This window comes from Chenopodium album, chromosome 19 (assembly GCF_948465745.1).
Source record: "Chenopodium album chromosome 19, dcCheAlbu1.1, whole genome shotgun sequence".
Classification (NCBI taxonomy): Eukaryota; Viridiplantae; Streptophyta; class Magnoliopsida; order Caryophyllales; family Amaranthaceae; genus Chenopodium; species Chenopodium album.
Genome location: NC_137852.1, coordinates 41273179 through 41292366, shown reverse-complemented (window position 1 = coordinate 41292366; position 19188 = coordinate 41273179). Strand labels below are relative to the sequence as shown.

Sequence of the window (19188 nt, the reverse complement as noted above, 5' to 3'; positions counted from 1 at the left end):
ACAGAAGGAAATTAGGAGCTGAACTGAACTGAACTGAATTGAACTGAACTGAACTGAATTTCAACGTAAGAGAACAGGCCCTTAGTCACGCAAGCACTAAAGAATGACACAATGGGATTGGGCCATGTACAGGCCGACCTTTTCAAAACTTCGACATAACCTGGCATGACACATAGCTCGTGGACTAGACCTACCTAACCCCAAAGCAAATGAACCCGGTATGGTGCATGACCCACAACCATCTTTTAGACCTCGTCTTGCATTTCAATATTCAAGTTTGATTCTTCAAAGAATCGAAAACACAACTGTCTAATGATGATGTTTCTCCATGATTTTTGCAAATATTGCAACACTATTAGGATTTGACGATTTGTTTTGGGAGTCAATAACAAAGGTTGAAGTCCATTAGAGCATGTAGTATCATTCCAAGCCCATAATGCTAGGCTTGGTTTAACCCACTTTTATGGCCCAAATCCATTATTCGAATACATCTTAGTTTTAAATGGGTTAAAAAACGGGTCGGGTCTTGGATATTCTAGCCCACGAAATCTCAAGCAAGCTCCCAAAACTTGCAAAATTAAAACTTTGGCAATGGTAGATGATAAACCCTACAAAAATCACTAGTTTAGTAGTTTTCCATTGAAGAGAGAGAAAATTCAGGCAAAAATGGCTGAACCCAAAAAGCAAATCTTAGTTTCAATCCTCTGTAAACGCCTTTCTTTAGATCCTGTAAGATTTCCCATTTTATTATATCAATTTATTCAGTTTATTACTTTCAATTTCTGAAGAATTGTGAGTTTTTATGATCTGGGGTTTTGATTTTTTTTGGTTTAATGGATGATTTTTTTGTTGGAATGCAGAAAGATTTTTCTGGGGATATTGAGAAATGTGATGTTAAGAGCTTGTGCACTAATGTATTGAAGTCATCACCAAATGGGTCTTCACTTCTGAGTAATGATGAGGTAAAAAATGTTATAAGTTTATTTTAATTTGTATGATCATGGTTGTATAATGTGCAAATTATAGCTGTATAATCAAGTTTTTACTGGGGATGTCTCAGTTTTGATGAAAAATTATCATTTTTGGGGGCTCAAGACTAGTTGTATGATATTGTTATACCTTAATTTTAGGCAAATTTAGGTTATTTGTTCTTGTTCTGTTTGAAAGCAGTGTTGGGAAGGTGGAATTTCTCGATGATTGTGCTAATATAGTAGTATGCCGTTTCTATTGTTGTTGGAACAAACTTTGTATATGACTATATGTGGGTCAATACTCAAATAATTCCCTTGCTCAAAGTTTTAGCAAGATAGCGCGTGCCTTCTTGATAATGCTTGTTAGAAAGAGGGGCTAAAGGGCTGTCCAATCATGCTGTTAATACTGTTGACATTCAAGCTTTTCCATGTCTTTGAAGGAAGGTAACAAGCTGAATAGCTGATATTACTTGGGTGATAGGAGTGCATGTATTTGTTTCTAGTTTAGTATGATTGCATCTTAAGCCTATTGCCTTCTGTGAGTGCTGCCTTCAATTTTTTTGGAGCTGTGTAAACTCTTCAGCAATTTATCTTGTTTGATAACATTTTGGATGATTAATGAATTAAATACATTTCGCAGGGAATGAAATGGATAGAATTTGCTGAGAATTTTCCTGTGGATTCTGCTGCTTGCATTGGGGCCATCAATGGCCTGAATGATGAGCTGCTTCTGAAGTCTGTTTTGTTAGGCAATGGCTTGAAATTATCTGAAGCTGACGTGATTGTGTATTCAGTGATCCATCCCTGTGTGGTACGTATGTTTTAGAAAAGCATGTTTTCATTGATATGTTCTAGTTTTGGACTGGCAACTCAATGCTTATTCATTTGTTATTGTATTGATGGTGTGGATGATAAATATTACCTGTATCTAAATGGTGGAGCTCCACTGTAGTCATGATAGTTGTTATGCAACTATAATTAATGGTTCTAGTGGTTATCATCCCAAATTGGTTGGGCGCTGCTCTATTACAATGATAGTTAAACTTTCCACTTCGATTTTAAGAAGTGCATATGCTTGCTGTACTCTTCTTCGCTTGTTAGGGCCTGTCACTTCAACTTAATTTTAGTTCAGTTCAGTTTAGCTCCAATCAGTTTAGTTTAGTTTAGTTCCTAATTTCCTTCTCTCATAAAATATTTAGTTCAGTTCAGCTCTACTCAGCTCCAATCAGTTCATCTCAGTCAGCTTCAATCAGTTCAGTTTAATTTAGCTTAATCCAGTAAATGTGAACAGACCCTTAGTCTCTTGTTCTTCCTGTCTTCCAATCTGGTTTTCGTCTTGCTTTTGAAAGTTTCCCTAGTTTCCAAACATATGGTTGTGTGTTATTTCCTTAACCTCTCACGAATTATTTCAATGATGAGGGATGATGTTTTACTTGTTATTCTGATGGTCATGGACTAGGATTTAAAGTTCTTTGAAGGAAGGTGTTTCTACCACTTACATAAATTCTGCCCATAAGCCCTTTCTATTCTTCTTTTTGCAACCTATGTTTGGAGTTTTGTACTGATAGAAGATAGTAATAATAAAAATGTTTTGCAGCCCGAATTATTATCTCTGCAATAGCTTGACGTAAGACCTGTTTGTGTTTTGTATCTTTTTTCCAGGTTAACATGTCAAAATCAGACAGGCAGAAGTTCCCAAATGTCTTAAGATGGATTGATTTTGTTCAGGTATTAACACATAATATGTCAAAGAGTGACCTAGCTTTTTTTGTTTGGCTCCGTGAGATGCATTCTGTAGCAGCAATATGAAAGTAATCAGTTTTTTTTAGCTTATTGTAGCATTTATGTATGTGATCTTACCTTAGAAATTTTGTTCAGATTGCTCAGCTTATGTTATTACTAAGACTTGTCAAATTTTCTGCCTTTCCATGTTCACAGAACAAGGAGGATTTCGGAGATATACTTGAGAATATATCTATTGACAAGCTCATATTTAAACCTCCAGTAAGTGCAGTCTCTAGAGTTTTGAATCTACTTCTTTTTCCTTGTTTGGCTTTATGCCACTTAGAAACGTTGATGTTGGTTACTGGTTTGAGTCCCTAAAATTATAATAATATTGATTTTAGATCCTATCAACATCAGCTTATATTATAATTTAAGACTGGAGAAGTTGACGTTTAATTTGAGATAGTTAAAAATTGAGTTTGTCAAAGTAAATAAATTGCTATCGCGATATGTTCATAGGGAAATACATGGGGGTTTCCAAACATATACAGATTCTGATTTAAAATCATGTTCAGAAAATGCATCAATCAAATAATATGGAAATGGGAAATGTATCATGTTTAAATCTTTAGAAAGGTCATTATCGATATCTAGTACACTGATATAGATGTTAACAATGTTCAAATGGTTAATTAGACAGATCTAAGAATGTCTTGATAACTCTCGGTCTCTCGCTTTACATTCACATCTTTTTTAAGGTGAATGTTTGACTTCTGAAAATATAACTGATTGTCCAATACCTTTTTTTAGACTCTCTTATTAAATATTTGTGTAAATGTCTTTGTATGTTTCTTTTTGCGTAAGCGTATGCGTGCATGTGTTATATTTAATGGGGAATAGGATGTTTAGTTTTGAAGGAGAAGAGGAACCTTTTGAGTAGAGATTGACGTGTGGCCCTTAGTCTGTAATCTTATAATTTTAAAGCATTCCATATTTATTTTGTATCATAGCCTAACATTAAGGAAATTCATGGTTAGCTGAGTATATTACATCTGGGGCTGCTTGATCCAAAAAAATATGGATCATGAAGTACTACTTCCATTTCACCCTGACTAAATCCTTACTCATCAATGGCTGATGCCGTTGACCGAGTTTGATTGCTTCATATGCTGAATTGTAAATAATTTCTTGTCATTAGGTTTTGTTAACTTTGTTTTCATATCAGTGAATTCTGCAAGAACCGTTTTAATTCATTGTATCATATCAATGCTGCTTTGTGCCTATGGAAGTATTGGCTAGCTTGTAGACTGTAAATTAGAGGGCTATGAAGCTCTTGTTGTTATATCCATGTTTGCTAAAACAATTCCTTTAGCCGAAAAATGTAGTGTTGTATAATATTTGTTTGACATTGTGTAAGAAGATTAGATCCTGATATATACTGTTTAATAATTATGCAGGCATCTAAGAATGTGCCTCTGGTAGAAGTCAACTCAAGTGAAAAAGATGCTGCCAAAGACACAAAATCTGATGTGATTTTTAAAAAGTTTACTCTTCAAGGGGCAAACACTGTTGCTTCTGAAGCAAACAAGGGATCAAAGAAAGATTCTACTCAGGTCTTTTTTCCCCTTTATAATTAAATTTGTCTTGGTTCTTTGCATGCATAAATTTATGGCTATTATTTCATATCATCTTGAATTAAATTTATATCTGATATGCTTCTTTTGTTAAAACAATAACGACAATAAGTCTCTGAGGGAACATAAAACATGGGTCCAGTATGTAATTTGATCTCAAATTAGAACAAATTATTTTGAAAGGAGGGACTTATCCTTGATGAACTATTTTCTGGGTTGATAATTCTGATTTAATGTTGCTAGTAAATAAAGATTAAAGATTGAATGTTGATTGAAATCGGCAATACCGCAAAAAGTTTACAAAGGATAGGTTTAATAGCTTAGAAGCTATCAATCTTCAATAGTGAGTTTAGCTCACAACTCTCCCAAATTGGCTTTAGGCCATGACTCTCTCTAGGTTTCCCTAACAAATTTCTGCCTACCTTCTTCTTTCTTCCCTCTCTCTATATATCCTAAGGCTACAAAGTACTAACCTAATAATACTAGACTTCCCAAATTGCTCCTACTACATTTGATAACTACTAACATTCTAAACTACCCATAATACCCTCCCCTAAGTCAGTTCATCACATATGCACTTATATATCGTCCAAGAATTGTCAATGATACCACTACTGGATTGACATTTAAGTTTTTGCTTGGAGAAGTGAATGTGCAAAGACATCTGTTGACACAATTTTTTCACATATTGACAATATAGAAACCTAGAAATACAAGGCATCAACGTGAATGTATTAGGTCATTTATGTCTTTGTGCTGTGTTATGTCAATATTTGCAAGCTGAATAGTAATTTGTGCAATTAGTGCATGCAGTCCTTGATTTTTTTATTATTAAATCATTAAAAAAATTCTCTCATGTTAGGGATAGAAGTCCACAAACTTTTGGTGTGTCATTTCCGAAGTTTGAATCCTTTTGTTAATGATTGCCATTGTTATATATCATAAAAGGCTAAAAAAAAAAAAATACAATTGGATTATATGTGGTTATGTGAAACAAAAGTAGGCAAAGAAATATACTAGTACTTAAATAGTAGTAAGGGAAGCTATATGTTTACAGGTCTCAACTTATAAAAGACCCACTATAAAGCAGCAGAAGACAAGCAACTTACTAGCATGACCTTCTTGCTGAATTTTGGTTTTCATTTCTTTGAAGTAATAGTGTAGCTACACAAGCTTATTAGTTGTTACTCCGTAGGTATCCAATCTCGGTGGTTAGTGGACCAGATCAGCCAGACTAGGCTGGGTTAGCCATTGATTAGTTCTGGCTTGATTATTCTTTGCGTCTTTTGTATTTTCTCTACTTGTCTTGTTTGGTTTTTTGCATAATTTATGACAATATTCAACTACAAAGAAAAGTTGCAATATATTGATGATGCGGTAAATGCGTTAATGGTTTTTTTTGGTGAGGAAAGTGAATAATATGTTTAGGTCCTTTTTAATGTACGACATTAAAGTACATCCATCAGCTTGCTGTTTATGCATTAGGAAGAATAAGCAAGGGGATCCGTGAGTGGGAAAGAGGTTTTTTAAATGATTGTATGGCTCTTTTACAGCCGAGCAGTATCTATATCTTCTATACCTAGTTGAATAAATTATGGGTGATCAACTGGTCATACAGTGTCAGTGTCAAATCGACTATAATTGAACCTGTTAGGCTGGTATCTTTTTGTACCAGGAACAGTTATGGGAGGAGCAAGAGTTGACAGGGATTATTGCTACACTGGGTTCATTATATCAAGGCATTTGCTCAGTTTTGGGTTGTGCTGAATTAGTGAATTGTACTATGTTAGTAGTCAGTGAAATGGACCCTCTAAGCAGACAGTGACTGTTACTTGTAGTTGAACAAAAGGAATCCTTCAGATATATGACTTACTAGATTTGCTAGTCTTCACTAGTGGTATCTGCATTTTTGTGCCAACCTTTGAAACTGAAAGCCTTGAGAGTGATGCTTACGAGGTTTTACTTTCGTATTATTGGAGCTAATTTTGAATGTTGCCTGCATATTGGAGTATAAAATGATTAAAATCTAAGATTCACAGAGAGGCTTTGTATCTATATATGTGCTTTGGCATCACATAACTTAATATTAATGTCCCTTTAAAGGACTCTAGGATCTTTATGGGTATTATTCCCCCCCCCCCCCCCCTCTCTCTTTTTTTTGCTTTATTAATGTTTCCAACTAACAATCATGTCATTGCTATGCTCCCTGTCTTGAAGAAAAAAGCTAAGGGTGATAAAGTGACTGCGGAGCAGAAAAAACCAGAAGCAGAGGCAGCCCCTAAAGATGAAGTTCCAGTCAGTTTGCTCAATATACAAGTAGGTCTTATTCGCAAAGCATGGAAACATCCTTCAGCTGACAGGTGCTGTAAAAGATTCTGCATAGATCTCTCAACTATTTTCTAATTTCCCTTTGACTTTGTCCTGTAAAACTTTAATTCTTGCTGTTTCTTTTCTGAGGTTTCTCTGATGTAATTCGTTTCTTTTGTTTATTTAGTTTACTGGTTGAGGAGATTGATGTTGGAGAGTCCAAAGTGCGGCAGGTAGTCAGTGGTCTGGCAAAGTTTTGCAGTCCAGATGATTTGGTGGTATGTGATTGGTGTACAATATTTTGCCCAATCTCTTTGGTCATATGTATACATGTCTTTTGCTGGAAGTTAACATTGACGATCTTTTGCATGTGCAGAATCGGCGTGTGGCATTAATTACTAATGTAAAACCTGGAAAATTAAGAGACGTTGTATCTGAAGGATTAGTAAGCTTTTTTATCCTTCATTTTATTCATTAACTTTTCTCATAGGTCATTAGTTTTATTGTTGTAGAATTTCAATGGCAATGTTTTACCTAGGTCATGATGTTTTCTATGTATGAGAGACAATTTTAACGTTCAGCTTTACCCTTCCCCGTTTTTTTTTTGCTGTTATAGTGAAATGGTGAAAAATGATTACAAAAATCAGAATATGAGTGCCATGTCTTGCAGTTTGGCACTGACCATCTCTATCCTATGCTCGGTTGTACGACGGGAGTCACGAAACTGACCCAAACTATACCTGAAACTGGATGACCTGATTTTTATCCAAACTGAAAATTGAAATGATGATGATTGAATTTTATCCATTAGGAGGAAATATACCAAAACCTGAATAGGACCCAACCTGAAACGAATGACCCCATTGCCAATCTGAATTTTGCCGCCACAACCCTTTACCTCTTGTTTCCAGTTCTCCCCAGTCTCAACTGCCTCCTCCTTTGTATTGATTTGGTTACTGAAAGTGAAAAGAGGACAAAACAAACTTCTTGCTTGTTATAGCTGCCAACTTTTGGTAAGTTGTACTGGTTGTCTGGTTAACTAAATTTAAGAGTCAGATGCAATGGCTAGATTGAAACAGAAAAACTGGCATGTGTACAAGTCAACTGACACTAGGTTGTCTAGTCTAGGATTTCAACCTAAAGCTGAATGTGTTATATAGATATATGGGCAAAAAGAAAAATAAGTCTAAAGGTAAGTTCAGACAAGAAAAAGAAAGATTAGATATATGGGCTATCAAAGTTCAACTCACAGTTAAAAAAAATGATTAGACAGGGTGCTAGAGTGGAAAGAACAAAACTGTAATTAAAGCATGTTTTCATTTGTGGGATTGAATTAGAATTTAGGTCAGCGTCCGGTTAAAAAGTAACATGATGTATGATGAGGCAAGTGGTCTTTCTATGTCTGTGACTCCTAGTATAATAATGTGTATTATAACTTCTCTCTATTTCCAGGTTCTTTGTGCATCAAGTGAAGACCATAGTGTTGTAGAGCCTTTGCTTCCTCCAGAAGGTGCTGTAGTTGGGGAGCGTGTTTCCTTTTCAGGGTAAGCATGCCACTTTTGTCTGAATGTCATGTTTCACTTTCTTACCCGGAAAACAAACATGTATCGTTGAAGAAAAGCATATCTTTGTCCTGAAAATCTTAACTCATCTCTCGAATACCTTTTGTATAATTGTCTCCTTCCCATCCTCTCTCCACCTTTTATTTTTATTTTTATCTAAGTGGGATTATGTGTGTAAATCCAAAACTTATCTATTACTATGATTGAAAAATATTTTTCCTGGACAATTTGAAACAGTATTGTGGCTAGAGGGAGTGCTAATATGACATTTTCTTTGCAGAGAACTCAGGCACACAGGAAACCTTAATTGTTAACATAATCCTTCATTTTTTTTATTTATGTATTAATAGAACCATTGGTTTTACAGGCATGAAGGAAAGCCAGAAGATGTTCTTAACCCAAAGAAAAAACAACTGGACAAGATTACACCGGTATTTAAACTTTGGTCAATCTTATGTATGGTTTGTGGGTCATGGAAAAGTACATATTTGCTTAATGTAGTTTTTGACCTTTTTTTCTGGCTGTTGGTAAGCAAGCTGATTGCTACTATGAAGTCCCAACATGTATTCCTTCTGTCCCTTAAAGTGTCCAACAATTATGTTAGAAAACCATTGCTAATTGCTAATTATATGTATCAATACAAGTAATGTGGGGAAATACAAAGTTTATAATAAGAAAATAAGTGGCTTTTTAGTTTGGGAGACGGTCTTAGTTTTGAAGTAGAAATGTGGTAGGGTGGTGAGCTGCTGATTGTCCTGGCTTGACCTCTGTAATTTCTTTCATCTAGTTTCCTAAACTTTTCCCAATTTCCCTTCATTTGATGTTCTGAGTCATAATTTCAAGAAAACTTGAATTGCTTTCGGTTATTGAAGTCGACTGTGGTAGCAGTAGGATAATATTTGCATATGATCTAGGTAAGATGGGTCAGAAATTTTATCGGTTCTGCTGGTTTTGCCACTCCTAATTTAATTGCTCTACTGCTGCTTTCCCAAATCTTATGCAATAAATGGAATACTGCTATTTATTGTGTTATATGCCCTCTGTTTCGAATTAGTTTCCACATTGTCACCACTGTGGATAATGAAGGATATGGCATGGATTCAATTCCATATCTTACTGTAATAGCAGTCACACCCTTTTTAAATTTGGTTAGAAGGCAACTTTTTTCAGACATCCGAGAATAGTTGAACGCCTATTTATATTAGGTTAGAATATTAGATGACGATTTTCAGACATCCTTAAATAGTACTCATGTATGTAACTACTAACTATTAGCGGTTTGTAATTTCCTAACTTCTTTTGAATTGATGCAGCATCTATATACCGACGAAAATGGAATTGCCACATACAAAGGAATACCGTTTATGACTTCTGGTGGTCCGTGCACATCTTCAATCAAGAAAGGAAGCATCAAATGATCATAATCTTGAGAACAATTGTTATGACTTTGTGAGTTAATTAGTGTAAACTACATACCTAAATCTAATGTCAAATTGTTCTTTCATGTTTGCGAATCTTTAGAGGAAGTTGTAGGTTCACATATCATATTTTAACACACCAGTTATCATGAAATTTTTGCAATTTTGGAAAATCTCATTGCCATGATCTTTTCACATTTGACCTCTTATGAAGAGTCACTGTTATTTTGACTTTGATGTACTCGAGTCGTGGTACACAAATTTAGAACAGTGCCAAGTGCAAAAATAAGGCACTTACAAAAACGGAGGGGGTATGTGCTATGAATTCGATGTAGTTTCAAGTATTTGTGCAAATCTTTACTACGAGTACTCCATATTAATTGTAGTTTGAGAGTGGTTATGACTTATGAGTCTTTCTTCGAGTTAAGCTCAGCTTATGAGCTAGCTAAGGTCATTGTCTCCTATAGATGAAAACATTTTGGATAATTGTTGTAAAAAAATTACTTTGAAAAATACTTGCCTCGTCTCACTTTTATTTGTCTTTTTTAGATTTTTTTTAATTTTTTTTTTTTTTGGAGTTTGCCTCATCTCTCATACCATAATTGAGTATTACTTCCTTCATTTTTAATACTTGCTCCACTTTTACTTTTTTTTTTTTTTTTTTTTTTTTTTTTTTTTTTTTTTTTTTTTTTTTTAATTTTCCGGCCGCTTTTAAATACTTGCTCTATTTTCTTATTTGAAAAGCTTTTATAGTATTTAATTCATATTTCTCAACTAGTGGGACCCAATTTCATTACGTTTAGTCGTTTACATTCTCCCTTCTTCAATTAACCTTCCACTAACCCCACTATCTCTATATTTTATAACTTTCTCCAATTTCTCCTAAAACTCCGCGTATGGAGAAATAAATCAAGTATATAAAAACGGGGAGTAAAGCTCTAATTGGACGGACAAATAAGGTGTAAGGATTTTGCATTATCAATATTCTAATTTTGACATTTTTATTCCCTTTGCCAACAATGTACAAATAACCAATGTATGTAAAATGTAGTTGGTTAGAGTCAATTTGTTACCAAAAATATTTATAAAAAAATTATAATTATTTCCCACATATAATTAAATTATTTAATGATTAAAATGATGTATTAGGGCATGTTTTCATTGATTGAACTGAAGTGAGCTGAACTGAACTGAACTTAACTTATTAAAGCTGAACTAAACTGAACTAAATGAATAATTTATAAGAGAAGGAAATTAGAAGCTGAACTGAACTGAAAATAATCGTATGAGACAGGGCCTTAGTAAGATTGAAATTTGAAAGTCAAAACATGAAATCTCTTTTGATATGGATTAAGTTTTTGGTTGTGAATTTAAGAGTAAAAAACAATTAATGTGCCTCTTGGGGTTCTTTAAAGAGATTAATAGTGACAAGACTAAAAGGTCAACTCTGACTCAAATTCTGACTTTTGACTTTTGAGTGTTGAGTTGCATGAGTTGACATCAATAGTTCCACATGGTATGGAGCCATGGTAGCAGTGTTACACATGCCTCGAAGAACATGACAGTCTTTAGAGGAGTAGCTTCTTACTACGACTCTGAGATATGTACGATTTTACACCATGTAAAACCAACAACTTAAGGGTAACTTTGTAGTATAATCATGGGTTTATCAACTAATTAAACATTGTTTATATAGTCTCCAGAAAGATTATAGAAGTATAATACTCCCTTTGCCCGCACATCTGTCTCATATTATGTGCAACAAAGTCTGTAACACAAACTCTTAGTTTCGTTGGCACAATTTCAGTAACAATTTCACATCGGATAGATGAGAGGAACTAAAGGTAAGCATAAGTCATATAGTGTAGGCAGTGTGATTTATGTTGAAGAAAGTTGTGTCTAGATTGGTCAAGAAATAATCATATTGTGTTGGGCTTGTGTCGATCTTTCAAAATAGGAACTCATACATGGCGGCCATGCCCATGTGACATATGCAAGCAGAACCCCTCAATAATTTTTTTTTCCTACATTGATATAAATAGTAGGCTAAAATCGAGTCGACCTATTGTGCTCGACTGCCGGTATCAAATTTGTGACAAATCTTAAACATTGTATGATGTCCATATATGACCAATAGCTCACAAATGTACGTCCCATATCTTGTCAGACTTGTGACAAGCACATGTCGAGCGGAAGATTTCATGTCATGCCTAATCGGCTTTCTTGCCGATCTGACCCATGTACATCAAATAATTTATAAGTGAAAAAAATTACTATAAGCTTGTGGGTTACAATATATAGTAAATACTCTATAGTGCAGGAAATCAAAATAATACGAGTAATATGAAATGAAATAGATACGAATATAAAATACACCTACATCATAGAACAAGAGCAAGAGTCTGCTCTGTACGATACAACCGGGTAATTTGTTTATTAATTTTTACTCGTTTTATGAACGAGTAAAATCTAATGAACAAATAACCCGAGTACACGGTACACCTGAGCGTATATAACAAAATCTATCATAGAACCCTAGCTATAGTACTACTCCCCCTACTACTACTCTACTAGTAGTGTAGTACTACTTGTAAGTTGTACCACGCAAAGGAGATTTGGAGATCCGTACAAGGTATAGACAAATGGAGGCAGGGTGGCTACAAATATCCAAAGATCTTCATTGAAAAGCTCCCACATAGATATCCTCGAATAATGGACAAGATCTTCTATTTTAAGTTTGTGTGCAACAACGTCAACTTGGTTTTCACATTGGCTTCCAACACCGGCAATAAACTTAGCCAACTTATCCTCAAAACACATCCAAACTTAAACATTGATAATACCAATTTCATCTTTTACTAAAAAAATTACTCCCTCCGTTTTTTTTTTTTTAATATGCATTACTTTTACAATTGCACTATTCACATACCATGGTTGACTTAATTTTTTCACCTCTAAAAAATAAATAAATATTATTATATAATATATTATTAGATTTGTCATTATGTCTAGTTTGATAATATAATTTTGTTACAGTACAATTTTTACTACAGTAATTCATAATTAAAGATATTAATGGTCAAAGTAACGTCTCGGCAAATGTGCCGATCAAACTGATGCATTTTAAAAAAACAGAGGGAATAATGTTTAAGTTGTACGGAGTATCAATTATTATGGGCGGAGTACTAATTTCATTCTATCCCGTATTGTATTAATTATTATGGGTGGAAAAGAACAAGGAGTATAGGACTATGTGTATAATACTTGACCAGTGTGTATGTTTGAAGGATTAAAGGGATAAACCTCATATATTATAGGTCTAAATGTGTAATACATTAATTACATAAGCAATTGAATTGAACATGAAAATATTGTCAAAAGAATTGAACATGAATTTTGGAAATTGATATTCCTCTATATGTCTTATTTGTTGACTATTGCCAATGCAACAAGTTACAAAACAAACAAGTACAAGTAGAAAGACTAAAGGTTGTGCAAACTTCTGGCCAAGTGTTGAACACGCACCTCGAAATCGAACAATTGATTCACTTGACAATAGACGAGACAAATTTAACATTGGAAGTCATCATATTCATGATTAGATTTAGATCTCTTAGAATTTGATAGATTAATTGCTCATTTGATTTTGCAAGTGAAAACTCAAAGGTGACATTTTTTAAGCCAAGTTCATTTCATCTTCAAGTTCAATTGTAGCTAAAGTGTTAGCATTATTTCTACAAAGAGGTGGTGATTATTCTAAACCATAATTGTGAATGATGTTAAATTACTTTTTTCTGAATTATCATATTATAAAGAGGTGGTGATTATTCTACACCATAATTGTGAATAATGTTAAATTACTTTTTTTTTCTTCTGAATTATCATATTATTAGTTTGAATTACACAAATGATATGTCAGGATAACCTAATATGACAATATTTGGAAATTTGAATCCATTTATTAGACCTACACGTATGAGGTTTGTCCCTTTAAACATACATTTTTAAATTTTTGATTATCTAATGTAGATACAAATTAAAATGTATATACAATATTCTTCTTATAGGTTTACTACCTTGTTATTATGTTTCAATATATAACTAGAATTATTACATTAATATACATGTGGTAAATGTAACACTTAAAACAACGGAGGAAGTAATAAATTTCAATTAGGTCATGTACAATAAAAATTTTTGTAGGTGTACTAAGAGCCATAAAGGACCGATAATGAAAATCGAAAGAAAACTCTAATTAACTGAGCTCTATTTAACTCATAGGATCAAATGAACTAAACACATATCCTTAGGGTCTGTTCACATCTACTGAACTGAACTAATTTGATTGGAGTTGAACTGAACTAAACTGAAATGAATATTTTATGATAGAGGGAAATTAGGAGCTGAACTGAACTGATTGAAATTGAATTGAACTAAAATTAAGTAAATATGAACAGACCATTAATGCAATAAACCAGAAATCGGAAGGAGTATAGAAACATAAAAAGTACAATTATTACGGAGTACTTTTCAAAGTAAACGTAGACATGGTTATACTTTAAATAGGTACACTTGCTATGTTCTTGGGAAACATACAAAAAAGACTAAAAAACCAAAAAAAATTGACATGATATGATATAAAGTGTCAAAACAAATCAGATGAAGTGAACCAACTTTTTGGAGGGAAGAAATCCTCATAGAGAGATTTGGAGTTGCAGAAACAAGATCCTAGAGAGAGAAAATATTATTATATGATTATATATTCATATATATATGTATACTAGTTTTAAAATTAAAAAAAAAAAAGACTGCAAATAAAATCAAGGGATTATCCCAAAAATGATCACAATATATCATTGAAATTCTCCTTGAGATTTTATCCTATTTTCATGTTTTCATAGTATCTTCTCTTCTCTCTCTTCATTTCTCTTGTTTTTATCTTCATTTTTGTCAAAACTACATTTATTGCTATCTTAGGTACGTATTTTTAATTTTCTCATAACATAAAAAGAAGTGTTTTTCTTTATTTATTTATTATTTGGGGGTGTTATTGTTAAGGTTATTTTTAGAGAGAGAAAGGGTAGAGAGAGAAATATGGATAGTGAAGATCAAGAGACATCTTCTTCAACTTCTTCTTGTTCATCTTATTATTGTTCATCTTATGAAGATCAACCTCATGTACTTGCCGTGGATGATAATGTCATTGACCGTAAACTTATCGAAAGGTTGCTCAAGACCTCGTCTTGTAAAGGTAATACTATATATACTTCCTCCGTTTTTATTTACTTTTGTACATATGAGTACTATATACAAATTGTGAAGTTTATCTTTCTTGTTTTTGTTTAACTTTTTCATTGGACTGTATAATGTTTTCTTTACTTTTTGAATTTGTTTTTCTTGAAAATGAGGTTGTTTTGCACTTAGCATTGTTATTGTTATTATTGTTTTGTAAATTATTTTATTTTATTTTATTTTATTTTACTTGATTTGTGGAAGGAGAAACTAGGAAATGAAATTGTTGTGAGCTCTATTTTTAAATTAATCTTAGCTGCTTGATAGGATTTGGCACGGATATTGAGGAAAGATAATCGGGGTGAAATATTTGCATATTGTTAAAATAAAAATTAGAAGATAAATAAGGTGAATTTGTTAGAGAAATTGTTGGAAAAAGAAAAGGCTTAGGTACGATTTAGTAGAGAATAAGCAAGTTTAAAAAACATGAGAAGGGTTAGGGGTAAATGAGTAAAATGGCTCATTTTCAGTAGAAATTGGGGTTCGAATAAACTTGAATGTACTTGTGCTAATACACACAACATTTATCCGACTTGCCAAGAAATATTGTGCAATCTTGAGCGGTTAAGTTGAATCTATTTTATCTTTTCATTTTTGGAAAAGTAGATAGTTAACAAAGTATAATCTATTTGAAAAGGACATAATTCATCTTTTTCGATAATTAGAAGAGTTGTAGTTAAAAGTACAAAAATAGCTAAAGTATGTTTTATTTTGTACACTCCATGAAATAAGATACTTTGTATGTAATTGCAATTTACAATACTAACCTTGTCCTCTAGTACACTCCCTCAATTTATACGTTTTCGATCGTGGTAATTAATAATTTAATTTGTTAGGGTAAACTAGAGTGAATTATTTGTTTGTTCATGCATAAGATAATAAGAATGCATCGATGATTAAAGCAAAGAAACAACCTATATGCTAGCAAATTGACTTCTCAATGTAAGGTTTATATGAAAGCTACGTCGTTTTGGTTGTTTATATTTTGACTTAAAGACTTTTTCAACAGTTTCCATCATTAATTTTATTGTTGTAGGTTATATTTTGACTTTCATTAATATTATAATTAAATTATATCATTAAGTTAATTAATATTCTATTAATTTTATAATTGAAGATTAAGATTTTGTTAGAATGTTTGGGAAATTGAATATTTCTTAGCAAGGGATCACTAAGGAATAAACCTTTATATGCTCTTCTCACTTGGCAAAGTGTCTTACATGTTCTTGATAGTTGCATGTACTAATTTTGAATTAATTAATCTTGGTTTTATTTTTAATGATTATGTTATGGATATACTATTTGCTTAATCAAACTTGTTTCTTTAAAATTGTAGTAATGTGTTGTCAATTTTGGGACATATTTTGTGTTTCTAAAACCCAATCCGTCACATAATATGTTTTGGAATTTGATTGGAATAATTAAATTGATTATTGACAAATTAATCTATTTTTAATATCATTTCTACTATTAGGTCGTTACCTTTTTGGTTGAATTGTCTCTGTTATGGCGTATACTTGCTATATTGACCTTTACAACCAATTTTTATAGTTATTAGGATTTTAATTATGTGCCCTACTTCCTTTATTTAGAAATCGTTGCATTGTTTTAAGTTTCATTTTTGTTGATGCAAGACCATTCTAACAACAAACATTTCATATAAATAATTTTTAATTATATGTTATAGGATAGGGGTTATAGTTAATATTATGGAGTATAAAAATATTGGTAGAAATGCAACAACTATTTTTAAGTGGATGTAGTATTTGTTAGTTATATATACCAATGTAAAAGAAAAGTGTTGCGATCATTATGATACAGAGAAAGTAGTATAAAACAAAGAAAAAATACGTGAATTTAACTTTTGGAAAAAATTACCAAAAAAATGATAGTGTTGAAATTAATTTGGCACAACTTAAAATGAAAAATATGACAATAAAATTCAGTAAATGGTAAAATGGGGATGAATCTTTGAATTGTCCACTTCCTCCTCTTGGGAGGAGTGCGGATAAATATGTCAGAAGGTAAATAAAATCACAGGAAAATTTTCAATTTCCACATGTTTTTTTATTTTTACCTGTTTGAAAAAAAAAAATACAAAGTACACCTTACTTTGTAACTGTACTTACATTAGGATCTTTATTTCCTTATGAGTCGGATTGTCAATTGAGAGATACTCGTACTAACAACATTAGGATTTCCCCCTCACGAGTCGAATTGTCAATTGGGAGATACTATGTATCATCACATATTACTTTGTATTCCGTAACATACTAGCTGCATTTCAAAAAACTATAGTGTTATAAAGAGATGACATAATAATGAAAAGGTAATTAGTAAACAAACGCGAAAGTGAGTGTAGATGTGTAATTATGTTTAGCTAACTAAAAAATCCCCGATCATATTAAGGACACTTGTTAAGCTTCAACTATATTATATGGACTAAAGATAATCTAACTTTTTTTTACTCATAATTATAAAGAAATTAGATAGATAATGTAAGATAACACGGTATATTTCTTAATTTGCTTCAGTAACTACAGCTGAGAATGCAATGAGTGCATTGGAGTACTTAGGAATTGGAGAAGACCAACAGAACACCTCCACCTCCAAGGCAAGCTATTATTATTACTATTATTATGTTCATTAATTTTAATTAGTACCATTAACAAATATAGTATTAATATAGTGTAATGTTTGATTAATGAATATAATGATATGAATTTGGACAGGCTTCCAAAGTTAATTTGGTACTCACAGATTACTGCATGCCTGGAATGACTGGCTATGATTTGCTTAAGAAGATTAAGGTATCATCTTAATTCTTGCCTTTATGTAATGTGTTTAGCCTATCTACTCCATGTTTACATGTATACATCCAATTTTTTGTTTTCTGGGGTTTTCGCATGAATATATTGTTATACTCGGCAAAATCTTATCTGACTTTATTAGAACTTGATTGGAAATTTTATGTTTTGTATACAAATTTTTTAACATGAAACCCGAAAAACTGAGTAAATAATGGTTTTAACAATTAAGAAAATGAACCCTCTTACCAATAAATCTGGCTCCGCTACTGGACTTGTACTTTAAATGGATTCGAGTCACTAATGCATGGCTCTAAAGGTATGTACTTTCATGTTCTTTATGCAGGAATCCTCACAGTTGAAGGAAGTGCCCGTTGTGATAATGTCCTCTGAGAATGTCCCAACAAGAATTAACAAGTAATTAAATTTAAATTTGCAATTTCTAATTACTTTGAAATTAGTTCAATATATTTGTTGTTGTTATAATGTAACGATGTTAATTTTGTTTAGGTGTTTGGAAGAGGGTGCACATATGTTCATGTTAAAGCCACTTAAACTATCGGATATCAAGAAATTGAGGTGCCAAGTTATGAAGCGAAGACACTAAGCATGTGATGGCCAAGTTAATGCAAGATATTATGTTTGATACTAAGAAAAAATATTAAAGGTGGAAAAAAAAAGGAAGGGTATAGTAAGCATGGACGACATAGGAAGAAGTTAATTACCCGTGTTGAAAATTTTGTTTTGGGGATCGTCTAACTTTTGCTTTTGAAAATGACAATTTGAATACTTGGAATTACTATGCTATCACTTCCCTTAACCCATTTTTGTTACGTTTTCTCTTGTAGGTGTAGTTATTTTTTAATAATTTTGGCCATTATCGCGAGACTTTTCAGTTTTTCAAAGGACAATATTTAAAATGTTTTTGAGGTTTAATTTTGGGAGCTTATAGCAACAATATCTTTCACTACATACGCAAATTTAAAAACGTTCAGTCATAAAGCCGAAATTCTAATCAGTATGCTTTTATTGTTTTGAATAACACACTTACACACGTGATAAGTGAAATCACCACAAACATTGAAAATGATCCAACAAGGTAAGATGTTGATATAACCACTTGGTTTTCCTCAGGAAAAATAAAAATATAACCACTTGGTTATCATCTTTTAAGGCCATTTAATCACCAATTTGGCAATTTCTTGAGCTTACGAAGTTACAAGATTCCATATCGTGTAAGACCAACAACTTTTGACACTTTGTGAAGAGTAATGGCCCATTTTGAAAGCTCGGGCCGCAAAATTTTGGCTAGAATCATTTAAGAATTATAGCACATGTTTGAAAATAATATAGACCCTTTGGAAGCTACTTCTACTACCTCCAAATTAAAGCTGATTAAGGTGTTGTTTGGTTGATGTAGGAATTTAATTCCCATAGGAATTTATACTTCATGGAAAGTTAATTTCTTAATG

At 32.6% G+C, this 19188-nt stretch overlaps 2 protein-coding genes across 2 annotated transcripts; both read left to right on the top strand.

Annotated features, from left to right (window-relative positions):
* Positions 1–589: 589 nt before the first annotated feature.
* LOC145595654 (tRNA-aminoacylation cofactor arc1-like) lies at positions 590–9754 on the top strand. The gene is made up of 12 exons (XM_081652073.1): positions 590–729; positions 861–962; positions 1612–1782; positions 2634–2699; positions 2910–2975; positions 4154–4309; positions 6548–6690; positions 6825–6915; positions 7014–7082; positions 8090–8181; positions 8567–8630; positions 9513–9754. The coding sequence occupies exons 1-12, from the start codon at positions 667–669 to the stop codon at positions 9615–9617; spliced, it is 1188 nt and encodes a 395-aa protein (XP_081508199.1). The 5' UTR covers positions 590–666; the 3' UTR covers positions 9618–9754.
* Positions 9755–14674: 4920 nt separating this feature from the next.
* LOC145594395 (two-component response regulator ARR17-like) lies at positions 14675–18323 on the top strand. The gene is made up of 5 exons (XM_081650707.1): positions 14675–14868; positions 17444–17523; positions 17642–17719; positions 18063–18133; positions 18227–18323. The coding sequence occupies exons 1-5, from the start codon at positions 14712–14714 to the stop codon at positions 18321–18323; spliced, it is 483 nt and encodes a 160-aa protein (XP_081506833.1). The 5' UTR covers positions 14675–14711.
* The last annotated feature ends 865 nt before the right edge of the window (positions 18324–19188 follow it).

Bases quoted from the DNA above. Each gene is read 5' to 3' on its own strand.
- LOC145595654 (XM_081652073.1), top strand. From the start codon at position 667: ATGGCTGAACCCAAAAAGCAAATCTTAGTTTCAATCCTCTGTAAACGC. The intron at 6,691-6,824 runs GTGCTGTAAAAG...TTGTTTATTTAG, and splicing joins AAACATCCTTCAGCTGACAG to TTTACTGGTTGAGGAGATTG. The intron at 7,083-8,089 runs GTAAGCTTTTTT...CTCTATTTCCAG, and splicing joins ACGTTGTATCTGAAGGATTA to GTTCTTTGTGCATCAAGTGA.
- LOC145594395 (XM_081650707.1), top strand. From the start codon at position 14,712: ATGGATAGTGAAGATCAAGAGACATCTTCTTCAACTTCTTCTTGTTCA. The intron at 14,869-17,443 runs GTAATACTATAT...AATTTGCTTCAG, and splicing joins CAAGACCTCGTCTTGTAAAG to TAACTACAGCTGAGAATGCA. The intron at 18,134-18,226 runs GTAATTAAATTT...AATTTTGTTTAG, and splicing joins GTCCCAACAAGAATTAACAA to GTGTTTGGAAGAGGGTGCAC.